Genomic DNA, 17,727 nt, shown 5'->3' with positions numbered 1-17,727 from the left:
CGTGGGTTCTTTGAGGCGGCCCAACTCCACGGCGAGAGAGTTACAAATCAGAATCGGAATATTTATCTATCCAAGTGGCGAGGCTCCGCTTGTCATCTTTTCCACGCACCAACCCCGCACATATTTCTCATTCGTCCGCGGGCCATCAATAACCGTGCAAGTCTACTGCGATGTAAGTTCAACACAATTCCACGGGATCTTGGTACAAGGCCATTCCTGTCACCGCAGAACAGATGCCAATTCCCGTAACCCGTCAGGGTCAAAGCCGGATCAGGTGGCAACCCTGGGCGTGGCAGTGAAGAGGCCAGTCGAGATGGAACTGCACTGAGCACTCATTCATTCTCTACTGGACATCTATGAAAAAGAGCTTCATAGCTCATCGGATTCTTTCAGTAATAAACACTGAATCTCATTGTAGTGTCCGCAGTGGAATTCGGGTATTCTTCACGCTGCCCACTCTGCTGAGCGAGAAGTCACGGCGAATGCCGCCAGACGCGGCGACCGAACGTCGATCATCATCGATCTTCCGGTCTCCAGAGCAGCGAAAACAACAACAAGACACGCCAACGGCCCTCTGCAGGGCCAAACAACAACAATAACTACACGTCAGATAGGCCCCGGGACCACTTTTAGAAACATGTATCGAGGTTATTTAGATGATTATTTTTGCTATGAATGATGTCCACATGATGATCCACTTCGTTGAGCTATCATCGCACCCCCGATTAGCACGGTTGGCTACGTACGGTGCGAAAGAAGTTCAATATACTGTACATACATACATTTGTAGCGAGGTCGCTTCTGAAAAATAAGTGAATATCTCAGTTGGCTTTGCCTGGTAGGATGGGGATGATTTGGTGTTGTGTCTGTTTGTGTTTGGGCGCTTTGTTTGTCGCCCTGTACTTTGCACTCCCACCGTGTGTTAGTGTTGTTGTTGTCACGTTCTTACCCCGTGCCCCGACTGGACTTCTGTGAAATACAGAACTCATCGGATTCCTCCAGTAATAACTACAGATTCATATTCAGACCTGACAGTGGCATTGTAAGTTGCTCTGCATCGCCATCGTCAGCAGCCAGACGACGGCGACGAGAAGAAGAAGACGACTAATGTGGAGCGTTTATGTCCATCGCCTGGCGATCGAACGCATCCCTCGCCTCGCCACGTCAGAACCCAGACACCTCTCGCCGCCGATGTGAGCCCTGGTCGGGAATCAAACGCAGGTAGGAGCCGCACAGTGCGCCAACCACCGCGCCACCGCTCCTCCGCCCAGTTCGAAAGGATTGGTCCAGCGTAAGTGAACAGACACACCTTGTTCAGCTCAATGACAATTGCCATCAGCTGGGAAATTGCTCGCGGATAACGCTGCAAATGGTCACACGGGGGAGGGGCAGGGACGGATCAAGGCGTGGGGCCTTTACGGGCTGCAGTCCATGGGCCTCCGTCAGCTGGAACGCCTCCAGAGATGAAGTGAAAAGTTATTTATTCTATATTTGAAGCTTTCGTGACTTCAATGATTCATACTCTTAGTTCTTTCGGTAAAGTCACGTAGGTAAAAAATGAAATAAAAATTAATAAAAATAAAACAATAAAATCACGACGTTTCGGAGGCAACACAAGTCTCCGTCATCAGGTGGGACGGAGACTTGTGTTGCCTCCGAAACGTCGTGATTTTATTGTTTTATTTTTATTAATTTTAATTTAATGTTTTACCTACGTGACTTTACCGAAAGAACTACGAGTATAAAAAAGTTATTTAGTTTTGTGAACGCTGAATTTTATTTGTTGTAAGCCGTGTAGAAATACATTTTATTTTTCTTTAACTTTCTTTTCCTTTTGAAAATATTACTGCCCCCCCCCCCCAGTATCTGTAGCCCAGGGGCCGACAACATTCTTCACCCGGCCCTGGTGAGGAGGGGTGCCGAGTGAAAGCCGCCGCTCCGCGTCTGCCCTCTGTCGACACAGCTGTGCATGGCAGCGTCTCGGTGACTCACTCGCTTTTGTTTGCCCCAGGAAAGCCTCACTGATGAGTCTCAAGACTCTTTTTTTCCCCAAGAGGGGCGATGCTCCTGCTGCTGCTGCTGTTGTGTGTGATCCCGATTAGGTCATTTTTGTTTGTAGGTATTTATTCAGCATTAGGATGTTTGGCCAATACTATGTTACCCAAATGTAACGAACCGGTAGATGTGGAACTCTGCATGGATTGATAATTGATTAATAAGATATAATTCCCGTCAGGTCCCACGGTGTAGAGTGCAGTCGTCAACAATTAGTATCCATTCCTTCTCTCTGGCCTCTCTATTCAGGTGCTGTGAAGAAAGGAAATCGTCCGAAACGTCGGTATAAAACATTTATCATTAGAGATCATAGTCAGTTTAACGCGTAGGCTTTCACGACCAATATCATCCATGGCGAATTGGCACGTTCTGTTTACGTGACAACCCTTACTAGTTGGCTGTGTCTGGTGGTGGCGGGTTTTAACGACACTTTTATATATTTACGCGATCTAACCCAAAATATCTCTATTATGTTATATCATAGTGCCGCTATAATGTCAACATTTAACCACCGCAGCGTTCTTCATTGCCCCTCGACAATGGACAAACATTGCAGGCGGTTCATCTTCTTGGTTCTTTCGGTAAAGTCACGTAGAAGGGAAATAATAAAATAAAACATAATAAAATACAATTCTCACGACGTTTCGGCCAGAGACCTGTTCTTCACCTGAGGACGGCTGCTTGCGTTGTGGCCGAAACGTCGTGAGAATTGTATTTTATTATGTTTTTATTTTTTTATTTTATTATTTCCCTTCCACGTGACTTTACCGAAAGAACCAAGAAGATGAATCCCTGCAGTCACGAAAGCTTTAAATCGAATATATTCGCCCCATGACCTGCCGACTTGATGTGTTTGTCTCTGTGTCGGGTGGTGGAGAGTTCTTGTTGAAAGTCGGCACTATACCTCCAAGAAGATCTAACCAAACACAATCCCACGATGAGCCCCGCACACAGCAGGCCACAGAGGCTGCTGTCGATGTGGGGCACGGGCTGCCAGGTCGCGCACACCGCCACACTGGTGGAGGGGTCACGGACACGGGCGGCGTGGGGCTCTGCAAGGAGGCACACACGGCCGGTCTCCAAACAGATCAGTAGGCTGCGGCACCTCCGATTGGCACGGTTGGCTGCGTGCGGTGCGAAAGAAGTTCAACATAAGTACGTAGCGTGATAAAAATCGAAGGTTTAATCAAAAACGTGGTTTTCAATTTTACATGGTGGATGGAAACGTGTCGCGCGCACTGCTCCCCTGCCTCCAGCACTAAACGAGCGGAGCTTGTTCGAGCCATCGACTCACACAATTCGGGAAGTTCACATCCCAATGTGGAGGTTTCCAGTTCTACCCATCCCACCATCCCACACATTGCAGGAAGACAACAGTCGTTGGCCTATACTGCACCCACCCCCCCTCGTCCTGTTAGAGGAATGTGGAATTTCCACAACCATGCAGCCAACAACGACTAACCTTAAAATAACAACGATTTCAATTCGCATCTTGCCACCGCCGTACAACGTTTGCTTGCTGTGGGACAGCAAGAGGGTGAGAGGGAGAGAGGACGAAGAGGAGGCTTGCGAGGAGGAGCCACAGACGAGCGGGGAAAGCGGCAGCCACGCGACGAGCCGGCGCTCGCAACAATTGCCCACGCTCTGCGGTCCTCAATAAATGTGTGTGTTTATACATGCGGGAGGAACCCAGAGCACCCGGGGAGAACGCACGCACGCGTACGAGGGGACAGCGCTCCGTCTCTCACTTGAGAGAGGAGGTGGAGAGCACTCCCTGCGCGTTATCCCGCCATCTCCTGGCCAGCCAGGGTACACGGCTCTCGCCGTGCCCCACGGGAAGGGAGTTTCACGGCTGCGTGTGAGCCACCAAGTACAGGCGACGTACCCAGGTCATCTCAAAATGCGAATCCTACTTCGCGATAAACACGAACCCCGAGCCCAACGCTGACCTCCACCCTGTCATTGTCACTCCACGCTAAGCCCACAACACAGACACCATCTGGGTATACAAACCACGAACTATTTTAATTTATGTCTACCAGGTCAGACCCACTGAGCTGTACGGCTCTTTTTCAGAAGCGACCTGCCCATCACAAATGAAAGCTCAGCGAAGTGGCTGATCACGTGGAAATTTATAGCGGCCAAATACTCTAAGCGCACGTTTCTAAATGTGGAGAGAAACCCCGCAGGACCCGGAGGACAGAAACACGCTGATTTAAAACACTACGTAGAACCAGCGTCAGGGTAGGGATCGAACCCACGACCTCCTGTACACCAGGCGAGGTAGTTAACATCTCATCGCCACCGCAGTGATGATGATGAGAGAGAAAGACACAAACTCCAAATATACAGCAGACGTCAGGGTCGGGATCGAACCCACGACCTCCTGTGCACCAGGCGAGGTAGTCAACATCTCATCGCCACCGCAGTGATGATGATGATGAGAGAGAGACAAAAACTCCCAAGTGTACAGCAGGCGTCAGGGCCGCGATCGAACCCACGACCTCCTGTGCACCAGGCGAGGTAGTTAACATCTCCTAGCCACCGGTAGCGACACGAGCGCGTGATCCCCAGCGTCAACCGCGCCTCGAGGCGGAATTCCGCCCGGGCTGGGCTCGTCACGGGGCTGGGCTCGTCACGGGGCTGGGCTCGTCACGGGGCTGGGCTCGTCACCGGGCTGGGCTCGTCACCGAGCTGGGCTCGTCACGGGGCTGGGCTCGTCACGGGGCTGGGCTCGTCACCGGGCTGGGCTCGTCACAGGGCTCCCGGGACTGGCGTCTGGCCTTGGTGCTGAAACAACGCCATGCGTCTGACCCACCCGCGGCTGCGTGCGCGCTATCGCCCATTGATTAGAACACGGATTCGAATAAAACGGGGATGAGAACTCGATCAAAAAAAACCTGTGTGCGCGCAGCCTAGCGATGAAGTCTCCTGTACGGAGAGACTCGCCCCGTCATAGGAACGTGGAAAGTGCACCGCTGACCGACTCGGGTCTGTGACTCTGAGCCGGGCGCCGGATGCGTGAGGACGTCACGACGGCGCGTTCCGCTGTCGTGCGGGAGCCGTGCGGGAGTCGTGCCGGGAGTCCCGACGGGGTCACCGCGCCGTGCAGGCCGCCACCACTCGAGCGGGACACAGCGATTCCGCCTCCTCCTCCTCACCCCGTGCATGACGCGCCGATGATGCGCGCGCCCACACCGCAGTCGGGTCTCTCCTCCTCCTCCTCTGCCGCGCGCGGCGTCCTCCTCTCTCGCTCCGCTCGGCGGAACGCCGCCGGCCGCCTTGTCATGCTGCTCACGCCGACGCCGCTGCTGCTGTTACTGATGTCGACGCAGTCTTTGAGCGCTCTCGAGGGGGCTGCTGCTCCTGCTTCTGCTGCTCCTGCTGCTGCTCCTGCTGCTCCTGCTGCTGCTGCTGCTGCGTGGCCGCGGTCCTCTCGCCCCTTGAGTGCCGCGGCGGCCTGAAGCGTCGCGCGTGCCGACTGCGCATCTGTAGCGGCAGAGGTCAGAGAGGACGAGCGTTCTGGCAGAGCAAGACGAGAGGCTGACGCCAACTGCGGGAAAGAGAGAGCGAGAGAGAGGGGGAGAGAGGGAGAGAGAGAGCGAGAGAGAGAGGGGGAGAGCGAGAGAGAGGGGGGGAGAGCGAACGAGAGAGACACGATGGAGGAGAGGCGCAAGCCGTCGCTGGTGCTGTCCAGCCAGATGCCGGTGCAGGCGCTGGAGCGCTTCATCACGTCGGGCTACCGCAGCCCCGGCTACAGCGCGGCGCAGTGCCTGCGCTCCGCCTTCATGTGCACCAACGAGACGCTCAACTTCTGGACGCACTTCCTGCCGCTCTTCGTGTGTCTCGCCAAGTTCTGGCAGCTGCTGCTCTTGCAGCAGCAGCAGCAGGGCGACGCGCAGCAGCAGCTGTGGCCGCTGTGCGCGTACGCGATCGGAGTGTGCTTCGTGTTCACGTTCAGCAGCGTGGCGCACCTCTTCAACGCCATGTCGCTGCGCGTGCGCGACCTCTGCTACTACTTCGACTACGGCGCCGTGAGCATCTACGGGGCGGGCGCGTCCATCGCCTACTACCACTACGTGAACCCCAGCCTCAAGGTGCTCGACCGGGGCTTCATGTCCGAGTGGCTGCGGGAGCGCTCGCCGCGGCTGCTCGACCCGAACGCGCACGGCGTCTTCTGCGCCCTGCTCGACCGCCTCTTCAAGCCGCTGGCGTTCGCCTTCTCCGTCGTCTGCACCGTGGCCTGCTGCCTCAGCCGCCTCAAGCGATGCAAGCACCGCTACGCCATCCGCACGCTCGTCTTCCTCCTGCCGCAGACCCTGACGCTGCCCGTCACGGCCGACCTGCTCGTCTTCTGGCCCGACGTGCGTCACATCACCGCCGCATTCGCCGCCAACTTCGTGCGCCACTTCACGTGGCTCTTCCTGGCGGCGCTCTTCAACATCAGCAAGCTGCCCGAGCGCTGCCTGCCCGGCGCCTTCGACATCGTGGGCCACAGCCACCAGTGGTTCCACCTCTTCACCTTCCTCGCCATCCTCGACGAGATGTACATGATCGAGGAGGCCATGTCGGCACACCTCGGGGCCCTCCCGGGAGCCGCGCCCGACTTCGCGTCCACCGTGGGGTTCATGCTGGCGCTCATCGGCTGCACGTGGGCCATCATCTTCGTGTTCAGCAGGTTCACCGGGCGCCGGGCGGACGCCGGGGACAAGGACAAGTAGCCTCGTCGCATCGTCCTTGCGGCGTCGAGCACAACGAGCCCGCGCGTGTGTCTGTGTGTGTGTGTGTCACGTGTGTGTGTCTGTGTCACTTGTGCGTGTGTCTGTGTCACAACGAGCCCGCGCATGTCTCTGTGTGTGTGTGTGTCTGTGTCACTTGTGTGTATGTCACTTGTGTGTGTGTCTGTGTCACTTGTGTGTGTGTCTGTGTCACTTGTGTGTATGTCACTTGTGCGTGTGTCTGTGTCACTTGTGTGTGTGTGTCTGTCACTTGTGTGTGTGTCTGTGTCACTTGTGTGTGTGTCTGTGTGTCTGTCACGTGTGTGTGTGTCTGTGTCACTTGTGCGTGTGTCTGTGTGTGTGTCTGTGTCACTTGTGTGTGTGTCTGTGTGTCTGTCACGTGTGTGTGTGTCACGTGTGTGTGTGTGTCTGTCACTTGTGTGTGTGTGTCTGTGGGGAGCGGTAGTGTAGCGGTTAGCGTTACGCTGCGCTATGAACCTGGCGACCCGGGTTCTATTCCCGCTCACGACCAACACCAGTGACGATTATCTGAACCGGTCCCGGGCCTCCCCTAGGTCGACTCAGCCTCAAATGAGGACCTGATGCGGTGTGTAAACATGGCCACTGGGGAGACAAAGGCGGCCGGGCGTGGTGTTGGCCATTCACCCCCTCGTGTGCCGTGCCAGCCTTCTTAGGTGCGCGCTAACAGCACTTGCCCTTACAGTATGTTAAGGCTACATGGAGGATCTTTGTCTTTTTTGCGTGTGTTCTCCCATACACAAGCATGCGTGTTCTCCCTACCTCCCTGTCCCATAGAGTACACGAGCATGCGTGTTCTCCCCTACTCTCCCCTGCCATGAGTACACGGGCATGCGTGAGGTGCGTGTGTTCTCTCTCTCTCTCAGATGTGTCGAGTGGCCGGGAAAGTACCAAGGGTGCTTGACATTCACTGTCGTCATTACCCGATGTGTTTCATTCGTTTGTTAATTCACGCATTTTACCCGGATAGCCCCTTGGGATGGTTCCACCCTGGGTGCAGATGGTTCCACCCTGTACCCTGGGTGCAGATGGTTCCACCCTGTACCCTGGGTGCAGATGGTTCCGCCCTGTACCCTGGGTGCAGATGGTTCCACCCTGTACCCTGGGTGCAGATGGTTCCACCCTGAACCCTGGGTACAGATGGTTCCACCCTGTACCCTGGGTGCAGATGGTTCCACCCTGTACCCTGGGTGCAGATGGTTCCACCCTGTACCCTGGGTGCAGATGGTTCCACCCTGTACCCTGGGTACAGATGGTTCCACCCTGTACCCTGGGTGCAGATGGTTCCACCCTGTACCCTGGGTGCAGGGTGGAACCATCTCATCATCATTACGTTGCGCTCGGCCGAAAACCGGCAGATTGTCCACAGCAAGAGCCATAGTTGGCAGTGTCCACATCAAGAGGCATAGCTACAGCTGACAGATTGTCCATATCAAGAGTCATAGCTGGCAGATTGTACATATCAAGAGGCATAGCTGGCAGAGTGTTCATATCAAGAAGCATAGCTGGCAGATTGTCCATATCAAGAGTCATAGCTGGCAGATTGTCCATATCAAGAGGCATAGCTGGCAGATTGTCCATATCAAGAGGCATAGCTGGCAGAGTGTTCATATCAAGAAGCATAGCTACAGCTGGCAGATTGCCCATATCAAGAACCATAGCTGGCATATTGTCCATATCAAGAGGCATAGCCATAGCAGGCAAAACGTCCACAGCGATAGCTATTCTGATAAGTGACGTTACCGTTCGACGACCCGATTTTTACCGGGCTATGAAGTAATAGCAACCCCCAAGCAGACAGCATTGACGGCGTGCGGCTATGCTGTTGCATGAGAAACAGAGAGACAATAGCGATGTGTACAAGCTGTAGTGTAAGTAACAGCTGTGCTGGTATCAGCTGTACTGGTTACAGCTATAGCAATGTGTACCAGCTGTCGTGTTTGTAACAACTGTATTAGTACTAGCTGTACTGGTTACAGCTATGGCCATGTGTACCAGCTGTATTGGTATCAGCTGTACTGGTATTAGCTATGGCCATGTTTACCAGCTGTAATTGTGTGTGACAGCTGTAGTGTTGTGTGACAGCTGTTGTGGTGTGTGACAGCTGTAGTGTTGTGTGACAGCTGTGGTGTGACAGCTGTAGTGTTGTGTGACAGCTGTGGTGTGACAGCTGTAGTGTTGTGTGACAGCTGTAGTGTGACAGCTGTTGTGGTGTGTGTCAGCTGTAGTGTTGTGTGACAGCTGTGGTGTGACAGCTGTTGTGGTGTGTGTCAGCTGTAGTGTTGTGTGACAGCTGTTGTGGTGTGTGACAGCTGTAGTGTGACAGCTGTAGTGTTGTGTGACAGCTGTTGTGGTGTGTGACAGCTGTAGTGTGACAGCTGTAGTGGTGTGTGACAGCTGTAGTGTTGTGTGACAGCTGTTGTGGTGTGTGACAGCTGTAGTGTGACAGCTGTAGTGGTGTGTGACAGCTGTAGTGTTGTGTGACAGCTGTTGTGATGTGTGACAGCTGTAGTGTGACAGCTGTTGTGGTGTGTGACAGCTGTTGTGGTGTGTGTCAGCTGTAGTGTAACAGCTGTAGTGGTGTGTGACAGCTGTAGTGTAACAGCTGTAGTGGTGTGTGACAGCTGTAGTGGGGTGTGACAGCTGTAGTGTTGTGTGACAGCTGTAGTGGGGTGTGACAGCTGTAGTGTGACAGCTGTAGTGGGGTGTGTGACAGCTGTAGTGTGACAGCTGTAGTGGGGTGTGACAGCTGTAGTGTTGTGTGACAGCTGTAGTGGGGTGTGACAGCTGTAGTGTGACAGCTGTAGTGGTGTGTGACAGCTGTAGTGGGGTGTGACAGCTGTAGTGTTGTGTGACAGCTGTTGTGGTGTGTGTCAGCTGTAGTGTGACAGCTGTTGTGGTGTGTGACAGCTGTAGTGTGACAGCTGTTGTGGTGTGTGACAGCTGTAATGGGGTGTGCCAGCTGCAGTGTGACAGCTGTTGTGGTGTGTGTCAGCTGTAGTGTGACAGCTGTAGTGGGGTGTGTGACAGCTGTAGTGTGACAGCTGTAGTGTGACAGCTGTAGTGGGGTGTGACAGCTGTAGTGTGTAAGCTGTAGTGTGACAGCTGTTGTGGTGTGTGACAGCTGTAGTGGGGTGTGACAGCTGTAGTGTGTCAGCTGTAGTGTGACAGCTGTTGTGGTGTGTGACAGCTGTAGTGGGGTGTGACAGCTGTAGTGGTGACAGCTGTAGTGTGACAGCTGTTGTGGTGTGTGAAAGCTGTAGTGGGGTGTGACAGCTGTAGTGTGTCAGCTGTAGTGTGACAGCTGTTGTGGTGTGTGACAGCTGTAGTGTGACAGCTGTAGTGGTGTGTGACAGCTGTAGTGGGGTGTGACAGCTGTAGTGTGACAGATGTTGTGGTGTGTGTCAGCTGTAGTGTGACAGCTGTTGTGGTGTGTGACAGCTGGTGCGTGAGTGCGGTAGGCTAGCGGGTAGCGCTACGCTGCTGCGCTACGAACTCGGCCACCCGGGTTCGATTCCCGCTCACGGCCAACGCCGGTGACGATTATCTGAACCAGTTCTGGGCCTCCCCTAGGTCGACTCAGCCTCAAAATAAGTACCTGGTACGGTGTGTAAACATCGCCACTGGGGAGACAAAGGCAGTCGGGCGTGGTGCTGGCCAACCACCCCCTCGCGTGCCGTGCCGGCCTCTATAGGTGCTCGCTAACAGCACTTGCCCCAACGGTCTGTTAAAGGTTATACGGGGGATCTTTGTCTTTGTGGAAACATCAGCCCTGGGGGGGGGGGGGGGGGGTGGGAGCACAGCCAACCTCACCGTGTGCCGTGGCGCCCTCTTGATAGGTGCTCGCGAACAGCGCCTGCCCGAGACGCAGTGCGCTGGTATGGTGCACCCGTGTGCATGCGGATCACTGTTGGTATGATGCACCAGACACGATCAAGCTACGTCACACGGGGGGGGGGGGGGCGGGGGGTCCGGCAACCTGCATAAACAAGAAGCGCAAATATTTAGTTTGTCGAATTCGCTCAAACAAAAACAAAACACCCCATCAATATTTAAAGAGCCGGCGACGCCACGTGGTGAACACGAGACGGCGGTGGCAGTGCTCGACACGTGACGTGTCACGGAGCGGCGGTCCCTTCAAGAGCCACCGCGTGCGGATCCGGAGGGCCGCGGGTTGCCGACCCCTGACCTCCTCGGCGCGGAGGAATCCGAGTCGTTGACGTGTCCCGAGCGTTCTCTGGGATTCATAGCGACGCCGCGCAATGATGGTCCGCGTCGCGTTGGTGAATACAGACACCGGAATAGATCAACAGACGTGCTCGTCCTTCACGTGTCCGTGTCTCCACCACCACCATCATCACCATCAACAACACAACCACCGCCGGGTGTCCTTGATACAACCCAACGTCCTCCTGGGAGTGAATAATTGCAGCAGCAGCATTGATTCAGTGCAAGCAAACTCGTTTTTATTACGAGTGTGTTGTACGACCACACGTGGATAATAAACACTGTGTCACACAATTTTTGTTCCTGGGTAGGAAGTGTTATTTTTTAATTGCTTATGCCTAAAAAGTATAGAAAATTGATATTATTCCCCACCAACGTTGCTTTTGTGACCAGGACTTTACGTGAAGGAATGACACAAATGCACACCACGTTTTGTCATTGAAAATAGGAACATTTAAAAATATCACTGTCCTGGTCACAAAAGCAAAGTTTGTGGGGAATAAAAATAGCCACTTTCTGTACTTTTGAGGCATAAGCAATTAGAAAATAACACTTACTACCCAGGAAAAAAATGTTTTTGTTACACAGTGTAATGATTTGAATGTATTTGAGCATATAAAGACTCTTTCCAGGACAATTCTATGCATACTCGTCGACAGCACGGCACTAGGGGTCACGTGTCCCTGCGTGTGGCAGCAGTATTGCTGCTCTTCAAGGAGCCAGATGCCGATGTCCAGGTCAGCTGCTGGCCACAGCGAGAGGGCTTCAGGAGGGAGCTCCTTGGTGTCGCTCTGCCATTCTTCCTCCGTTGAAGGAAGCGCAAAACACCGTGGTTTTCGCCACATGGCACGTAGTTTGTATGTGCGTTCAACTTCTTTCGCACCGTACGTAGCCAATCGTGCTAATCGGAGATACGGGGGAAGGACAACAAACTAAACACAAAAAAACCGGTTCTAAATAAATTTGTTTTCAATCGAGATTTAAAAGTTGCAAGCTCCAGTGGTGGCTCCTAATATCGGAAGGGCGTTCCAGACGGCCCAATAAGCGCACTTGAGTTGCAGTGGACCGCCCTTGCTTGCTGGCAATCCAATAGACCCGTTGATGTGCCCCTGCGGTTGATGGCCACCGCCAGTGCCTTCGAGGAGGAATGTCAAAGGCAGGCGGTGTGCGATGTTTGGGTCACCAATGAGGCGTTTAGTGAACCGCAGTCAACGGAGTGAAACGGAACGCGCGCAAGGCCACGAGGCGTGCGTGTCGGGCTGTGACGTCACAAAGCACTCGGCGGCGGCCCAATCGCAGCCGCGCCCCCCCCCGCAGATCGGGGTCGCGGCGAGACGCGTGCATGGGGAGCGGTGGCACAGTGGTTAGCGCAACCGCGCTACGAACCAGGCGACTAGAGTTCGATTTCCGCTCACGACCAACGCCAGTGGCGAATATTCTAACCCGGTTACAGGGCCTCCTCTAGATCGACTCAGCCTTAACATCAGTACCTGGTGAGATATGTAAACATCAGCACTGGAGAGACAAAGGCGGCCGGGATTGCCTCTGACCTTCATATAGGTGCTCGCCAATAGCATCGCGCCGCGTTAGAGGATTTGCGAGTGAACTGCTGCTGTGACGTCTCAGCGGATTATGGACTCGCGCGCGTCGGTGTGCGTGTGGCAATCTGCCACGGCCCCACGCATCGCTACCGGAGCTGCCGCTGGTTCGCCTGCAGCTCCATCAACGCCTTCTGTTGTGTAACCGAGGGAGGATTAGAGCGGGTAAGCTGTGACCTCAAATCGCGGGCGGTGATATTGCAAACCCCCCCATGGGGGCTGTGCAACTTTTAAATCAGCTCGATTGAAAACTCGTCTCTTAAATTTCGATTTAAAGCTTTCGTGACTGCAGGGATTCATCTTCTTGGTTCTTTCGGTAAAGTCACATAGAAGGGAAGTAATAAAATAAAAAATAATAAAACATAATGAAATAATTCTCATTTTCTTGGTTCTTTCGGTAAAGTCACGTAGAAGAGAAATAATAAAATAATAAAAATAAAACATAATAAAATAATTCTCATCTTCTTGGTTCTTTCGGTAAAGTCACGTAGAAGGGAAATAATAAAATAATGAAAAATAAAACATAATAAAATAATTCTCACGACGTTTCGGCCACAACGCAAGCAGCCGTCCTCAGGTGAAGACCAGGTCTGTCGTTGTCTCCCTGACAGACCTGGTCTTCACCTGAGGACGGCTGCTTGCGTTGTGGCCGAAACGTCGTGAGAAATGTTTATTTTTTTTATTTTATTACTTCCCTTCTACGTGACTTTACCGAAAGAACCAAGAAGAACTCGTCTCTTGAGAACGGCTTGTTGTGTTTAGTTTGTTGTGATTCCGCCCGCAGCTCCCATTAGCCACGGTTGGGTAGGTACGGCGCGAAAGAAGTTCAACGTACATCCATGTAACCCAGAGGGGGGTCCAAAGAAAACATACATGGCATGTAGTTGTTGTTGTAGTTGTTGTAGTTGTTGTAGTTGTTGTTGTTGTAGTTGTTGTTGTTGTAGTTGTTGTAGTTGTAGTTGTAGTTGTTGTAGTTGTAGTTGTTGTAGTTGTTGTTGTAGTTGTTGTTGTAGTTGGTGTAGTTGTTGTTGGTCCTATTCACACCTTGAGAGTTCAGGAGCCGTCCACCCAATCGTACTCCGCGTTGCGCTGCGATCGTCGTGAAGCTGAATTCGCACGGGCCACGAGGCTGTGCGTCTTTCACGCGTTGCGACTTCTCGTCAGTATTAACGAGGAAGAGCTCAGCACGTTCGCGGCAGTAATTAGATATATTTATATATATATGACAATATATATTAATATATTACATATATATAACTTATTATTATTATAGGAGACGCTATGGGCTATGAATTGCCCCTTCTTCACGGCAACACGGAGGAGTCGTTCATTTTCTTGGTTCTTTCGGTAAAGTCGGAAAGACAGACCTGTTCTTCACCTGAGGACGTCTGCTTGCGTTGTGGCCGAAACGTCGTGAGAATTTTATTTTATTGTTTTATTTTTATTATGTTATTATTTCCCTTCTACGTGACTTTACCGAAAGAACCAAGAAGATGAATCCCTGCAGTCACGAAAGCTTTAAATCGAAATTTGAGTCGTTCATTGTGAAAATAATAAAAACCCCACAGCGGTCAGGTGAATGGGCTCTTGTCTCCGTGAGCCGGGCACTTTGCTCACGGCAGAGATGCAATCAGTGGACGTCGTCTTCGCTGTGTGCGAGTTGCAGACGCGAGACGCCATGTGCCGGCCAGCTGCAGTTACGATTCCGCATCTCAGCCGCTAGTTTCGGTCCCATCCGCATCGCGACACCACCGGCTCCTCCGCCGCTTTCGTTGTGGCTCCGGGCCGAGGCGTGCGACTGCGGCTAAGAGTTTCCCAGCAGCAATGTCCCCGATGACGGAGTCACAATAATCATCATCATCATCATCGTCGTCGTCTGGCTTGACGCGCGAAACGTCGCCATACAGTGGCCCCGCTCTGTCGCTCAGCGCAGAAGAGACGCGGGGCCCCGCGATCCACTCCCCGATTGATTGGTGACATTCACGGCTCCCTTGTTAGTTGAGGAGCAGCCCCCGCCGTGACGACGAGAGCACGCGGAGCCGTGGTGTGGTGGGGCGCTGCGGGGCCGGCAGACGGTGGCGGTGGTGCCGTGAGCGGCCGCTGCTGCTGCTGCCGCTCGCCACACTGCACGCAGTCCGCACTGCCGCGTCGGTGCCTATAGCGGTGGGGTCACCTGTGGCTGGGGTCACCTGTGGCTGGGGTCACCTGCGGCTGGGGTCACCTGTGGCTGGGGTCACCTGTGGCTGGGGTCACCTGCCGGTGGGGTCACCTGTGGCTGGGGTCACCTGCCGGTGGGGTCACCTGTGGCTGGGGTCACCTGTGGCTGGGGTCACCTGTGGCTGAGGTCACCTGCCGGTGGGGTCACCTGTGGCTGGGGTCACCTGCCGGTGGGGTCACCTGTGGCTGGGGTCACCTGCCGGTGGGGTCACCTGTGGCTGGGGTCACCTGCCGGTGGGGTCACCTGTGGCTGGGGTCACCTGTGGCTGGGGTCACCTGTGGCTGAGGTCACCTGCCGGTGGGGTCACCTGTGGCTGGGGTCACCTGTGGGTGGGGTCACCTGTGGCTGGGGTCACCTGTGGCTGAGGTCACCTGCCGGTGGGGTCACCTGTGGCTGGGGTCACCTGTGGGTGGGGTCACCTGTGGCTGGGGTCACCTGTGGCTGGGGTCACCTGCCGGTGGGGTCACCTGTGGCTGGGGTCACCTGTGGCTGGGGTCACCTGTGGCTGGGGTCACCTGCCGGCGGGGTCACCTGTGGCCACCTGGGGGGGGGTGACTGTTGCTCAGTATATTCACTTCCTTATTTACCCAGAAAAGCGTCGCCGAGTCTCATGACCTTCATTTCAGGAGGGTCCTTGCGACTCACTTGAGCTGTGATGGGTGACTTGGGCTGTGATGGGTGACTTGGGGTGTGATGGGCGACTTGGGCTGTGATGGGCGACTTGGGGTGGGATGGGCGACTTGGGGTGTGATGAGCGACTTGGGCTGTGATGGGCGATTTGGGGTGTGATGGGTGACTTGGGGTGGGATGGGCGACTTGGGCTGTGATGGGCGACTTGGGATGGGATGGGCGACTTGGGGTGTGATGAGCGACTTGGGGTGTGATGGGCGACTTGGGGTGTGATGGGTGACTTGGGGTGGGATGGGCGACTTGGGGTGTGATGGGCGACTTGGGGTGGGATGGGCGACTTGGGGTGTGATGGGCGACTTGGGGTGTGATGGGTGACTTGGGGTGGGATGGGCGACTTGGGGTGTGATGAGCGACTTGGGGTGTGATGGGTGACTTGGGGTGTGATGGGTGACTTGGGGTGTGAAGGGCGACTCACTTGGGCTGTGATGAGCGATTCAGGGGTCGCGGTTGGATTCAAGACTTTATTTATTTTCGTCGAGTTGTTTCGGGTTCACCTCGTTGGTGATTGTTTCCCTTGGGTTTCTGTCTCAATGTGCACATATCGTTCGCTCCCCGTAACACCGACACATCACCCCGTCGCTTGAATTTGCCACGATATTGATTCAGGAACCCCGCTATTTTTTGACGCACACATCGGTGGTGCTTTTGCATTGATATGAATTGTCTTAATCGATTGCTACATCGTTGCACTCCTGATAGAAACTCTACATCCGTTAACAGGCACCCAATATGTGCTTGACCTCGCTCTCAGCGGCAATGCCAGCCAGATGGCTTCATGTTGGAATCCCCCTTGAGGGAGGGTGGGCTGATTCAACACAGACGGGAATATATGAACGTGTCACCGTACAGTCCTTGATAGCAGCGCTATATTGAGCCATCTCAAGTCACTGCTCGGTGCCCTGGGGGATGTTTTGTGTCCGCGGCGCTTCAGGCTCAGCGGGCTCCAGGGAGTGAGCGATCCCGTTTCTGCTGCTGACCCATCGGCTGTGCTCTGGCCAGCCTCCGCTGAAGCCAAACCTCTCGCCAGGTTTGACGGATGTCGAAACTGCTCGGGTTCGTAGATCAAAAGGCAAATTCGACCAGACGGCATCCACGTTAAGTCTATGCACTTACGAAAACTGCGTGGGGCCGTTCCTGTACAACACTTGACGCTACAGCAGGGCGTGTCCGTACTCAGGGTTGGTGACCCGGACGCCGGCAAGCGGAAGACGACGACCTCTGTGAATTGCTGCTCGGAGTTTCATGGTTCGCCGTGGCCCGTTGCTTCGTTTTGCTGGAACGTGGCCACGGGCATACGACGTGTGCAGAACTGGGCCCAGATGCGGCTGGGCGTGTTGAGCCGCTGGCTTATTGCGTAACAAGGTGCCCGTAGGCGCGCGTCTTGCTGTGGCCTGCCACCGATGAGCATCTCCACGGGACACTCTCGAACCGTTGGCCCGCGTCCGCGAAGCTCCCTAAATACGCAAAGTATTTCAAGGCTGGCGTAAACATTCCCAAGGATAAGTTCCTGGGGGTTATTTTTACTTCGGTACATCTAATTTTAATTACTCCGCTGTAATTCACGTTACGCGAATGACATCCCAATTCATATCTCCGCCGAATAAAATAGATGAGGGTTTCGCCCATCGTTCAATTGGCCTGCCACACATGCATATGTTACCCAGCAGTAGTTGTGTAAAACACACACACAAGCCGGATTGGGGGTTTCTCCCTCTGTGGCTCATCAGCAGGTTCCGGCTTGTTCACCACACACAGGAGTGGGTCTCGGCGCTGTGACCCCAGTGAATGAGTTCGATTCCCGGCCGCAGCTGGCACGAGTCGCGAGCATATATCCGAGCGTTCCTGGGCCATCAGTGCAACAACAACAACTAAATATTGGCATGAACCATAACATCATGCGGACAAATTCTTGGTTTTTTCTGTAAAGTCACGTAGATAGAAAATACTATTTTTTAAAATTAAATTAAAAATAAAATCAAGTGGGTTTTTTGCTTTTAATTTTAATTTATTGTTAATTCACTTTACCGAAAGAACCAAGAGTATGAATTCCTGCAGTCACGAAAGTGTTAAGTCATCATGTGTACCCTTCATGATCTATTATATTCCAATGTTGAACTCGAGACATGGAGTCCATATCTAAGCACGACATGGCAGCTGTCTCCAACTGAGTGTGGGACCCTGG

General features: G+C 53.8%; 2 protein-coding genes across 2 annotated transcripts in view; one reads left to right on the top strand and one right to left on the bottom strand.

The window, feature by feature from the left end:
* Positions 1-5,597, bottom strand: part of LOC133357403 (procollagen C-endopeptidase enhancer 2-like) — a 29,503-nt gene extending 23,906 nt beyond the window's left edge. The window contains exon 1 of the mRNA XM_061575320.1: positions 5,217-5,597. Within this exon, the coding sequence (XP_061431304.1) occupies positions 5,217-5,344 (128 nt within the window). The 5' untranslated portion in view covers positions 5,345-5,597. The remainder of the gene's footprint in view (positions 1-5,216) is intronic.
* A 115-nt stretch (positions 5,598-5,712) lies between these two features.
* On the top strand, positions 5,713-7,806 carry PAQR9 (progestin and adipoQ receptor family member 9). The gene has a single exon (XM_061575385.1). It carries the CDS (start codon positions 5,715-5,717, stop codon positions 6,774-6,776), a length of 1,062 nt encoding a protein of 353 aa, XP_061431369.1. The 5' UTR covers positions 5,713-5,714; the 3' UTR covers positions 6,777-7,806.
* The last annotated feature ends 9,921 nt before the right edge of the window (positions 7,807-17,727 follow it).

The sequence above is a fragment of the Lethenteron reissneri genome, chromosome 58 (assembly GCF_015708825.2).
Source record: "Lethenteron reissneri isolate LAM-NWPU_2019-01 chromosome 58, ASM1570882v1, whole genome shotgun sequence".
Taxonomy (NCBI): domain Eukaryota; kingdom Metazoa; phylum Chordata; class Hyperoartia; order Petromyzontiformes; family Petromyzontidae; genus Lethenteron; species Lethenteron reissneri.
This window is presented reverse-complemented; position numbering and strand designations above follow the sequence as displayed.

Bases quoted from the DNA above. Each gene is read 5' to 3' on its own strand.
- PAQR9 (XM_061575385.1), top strand. From the start codon at position 5,715: ATGGAGGAGAGGCGCAAGCCGTCGCTGGTGCTGTCCAGCCAGATGCCG.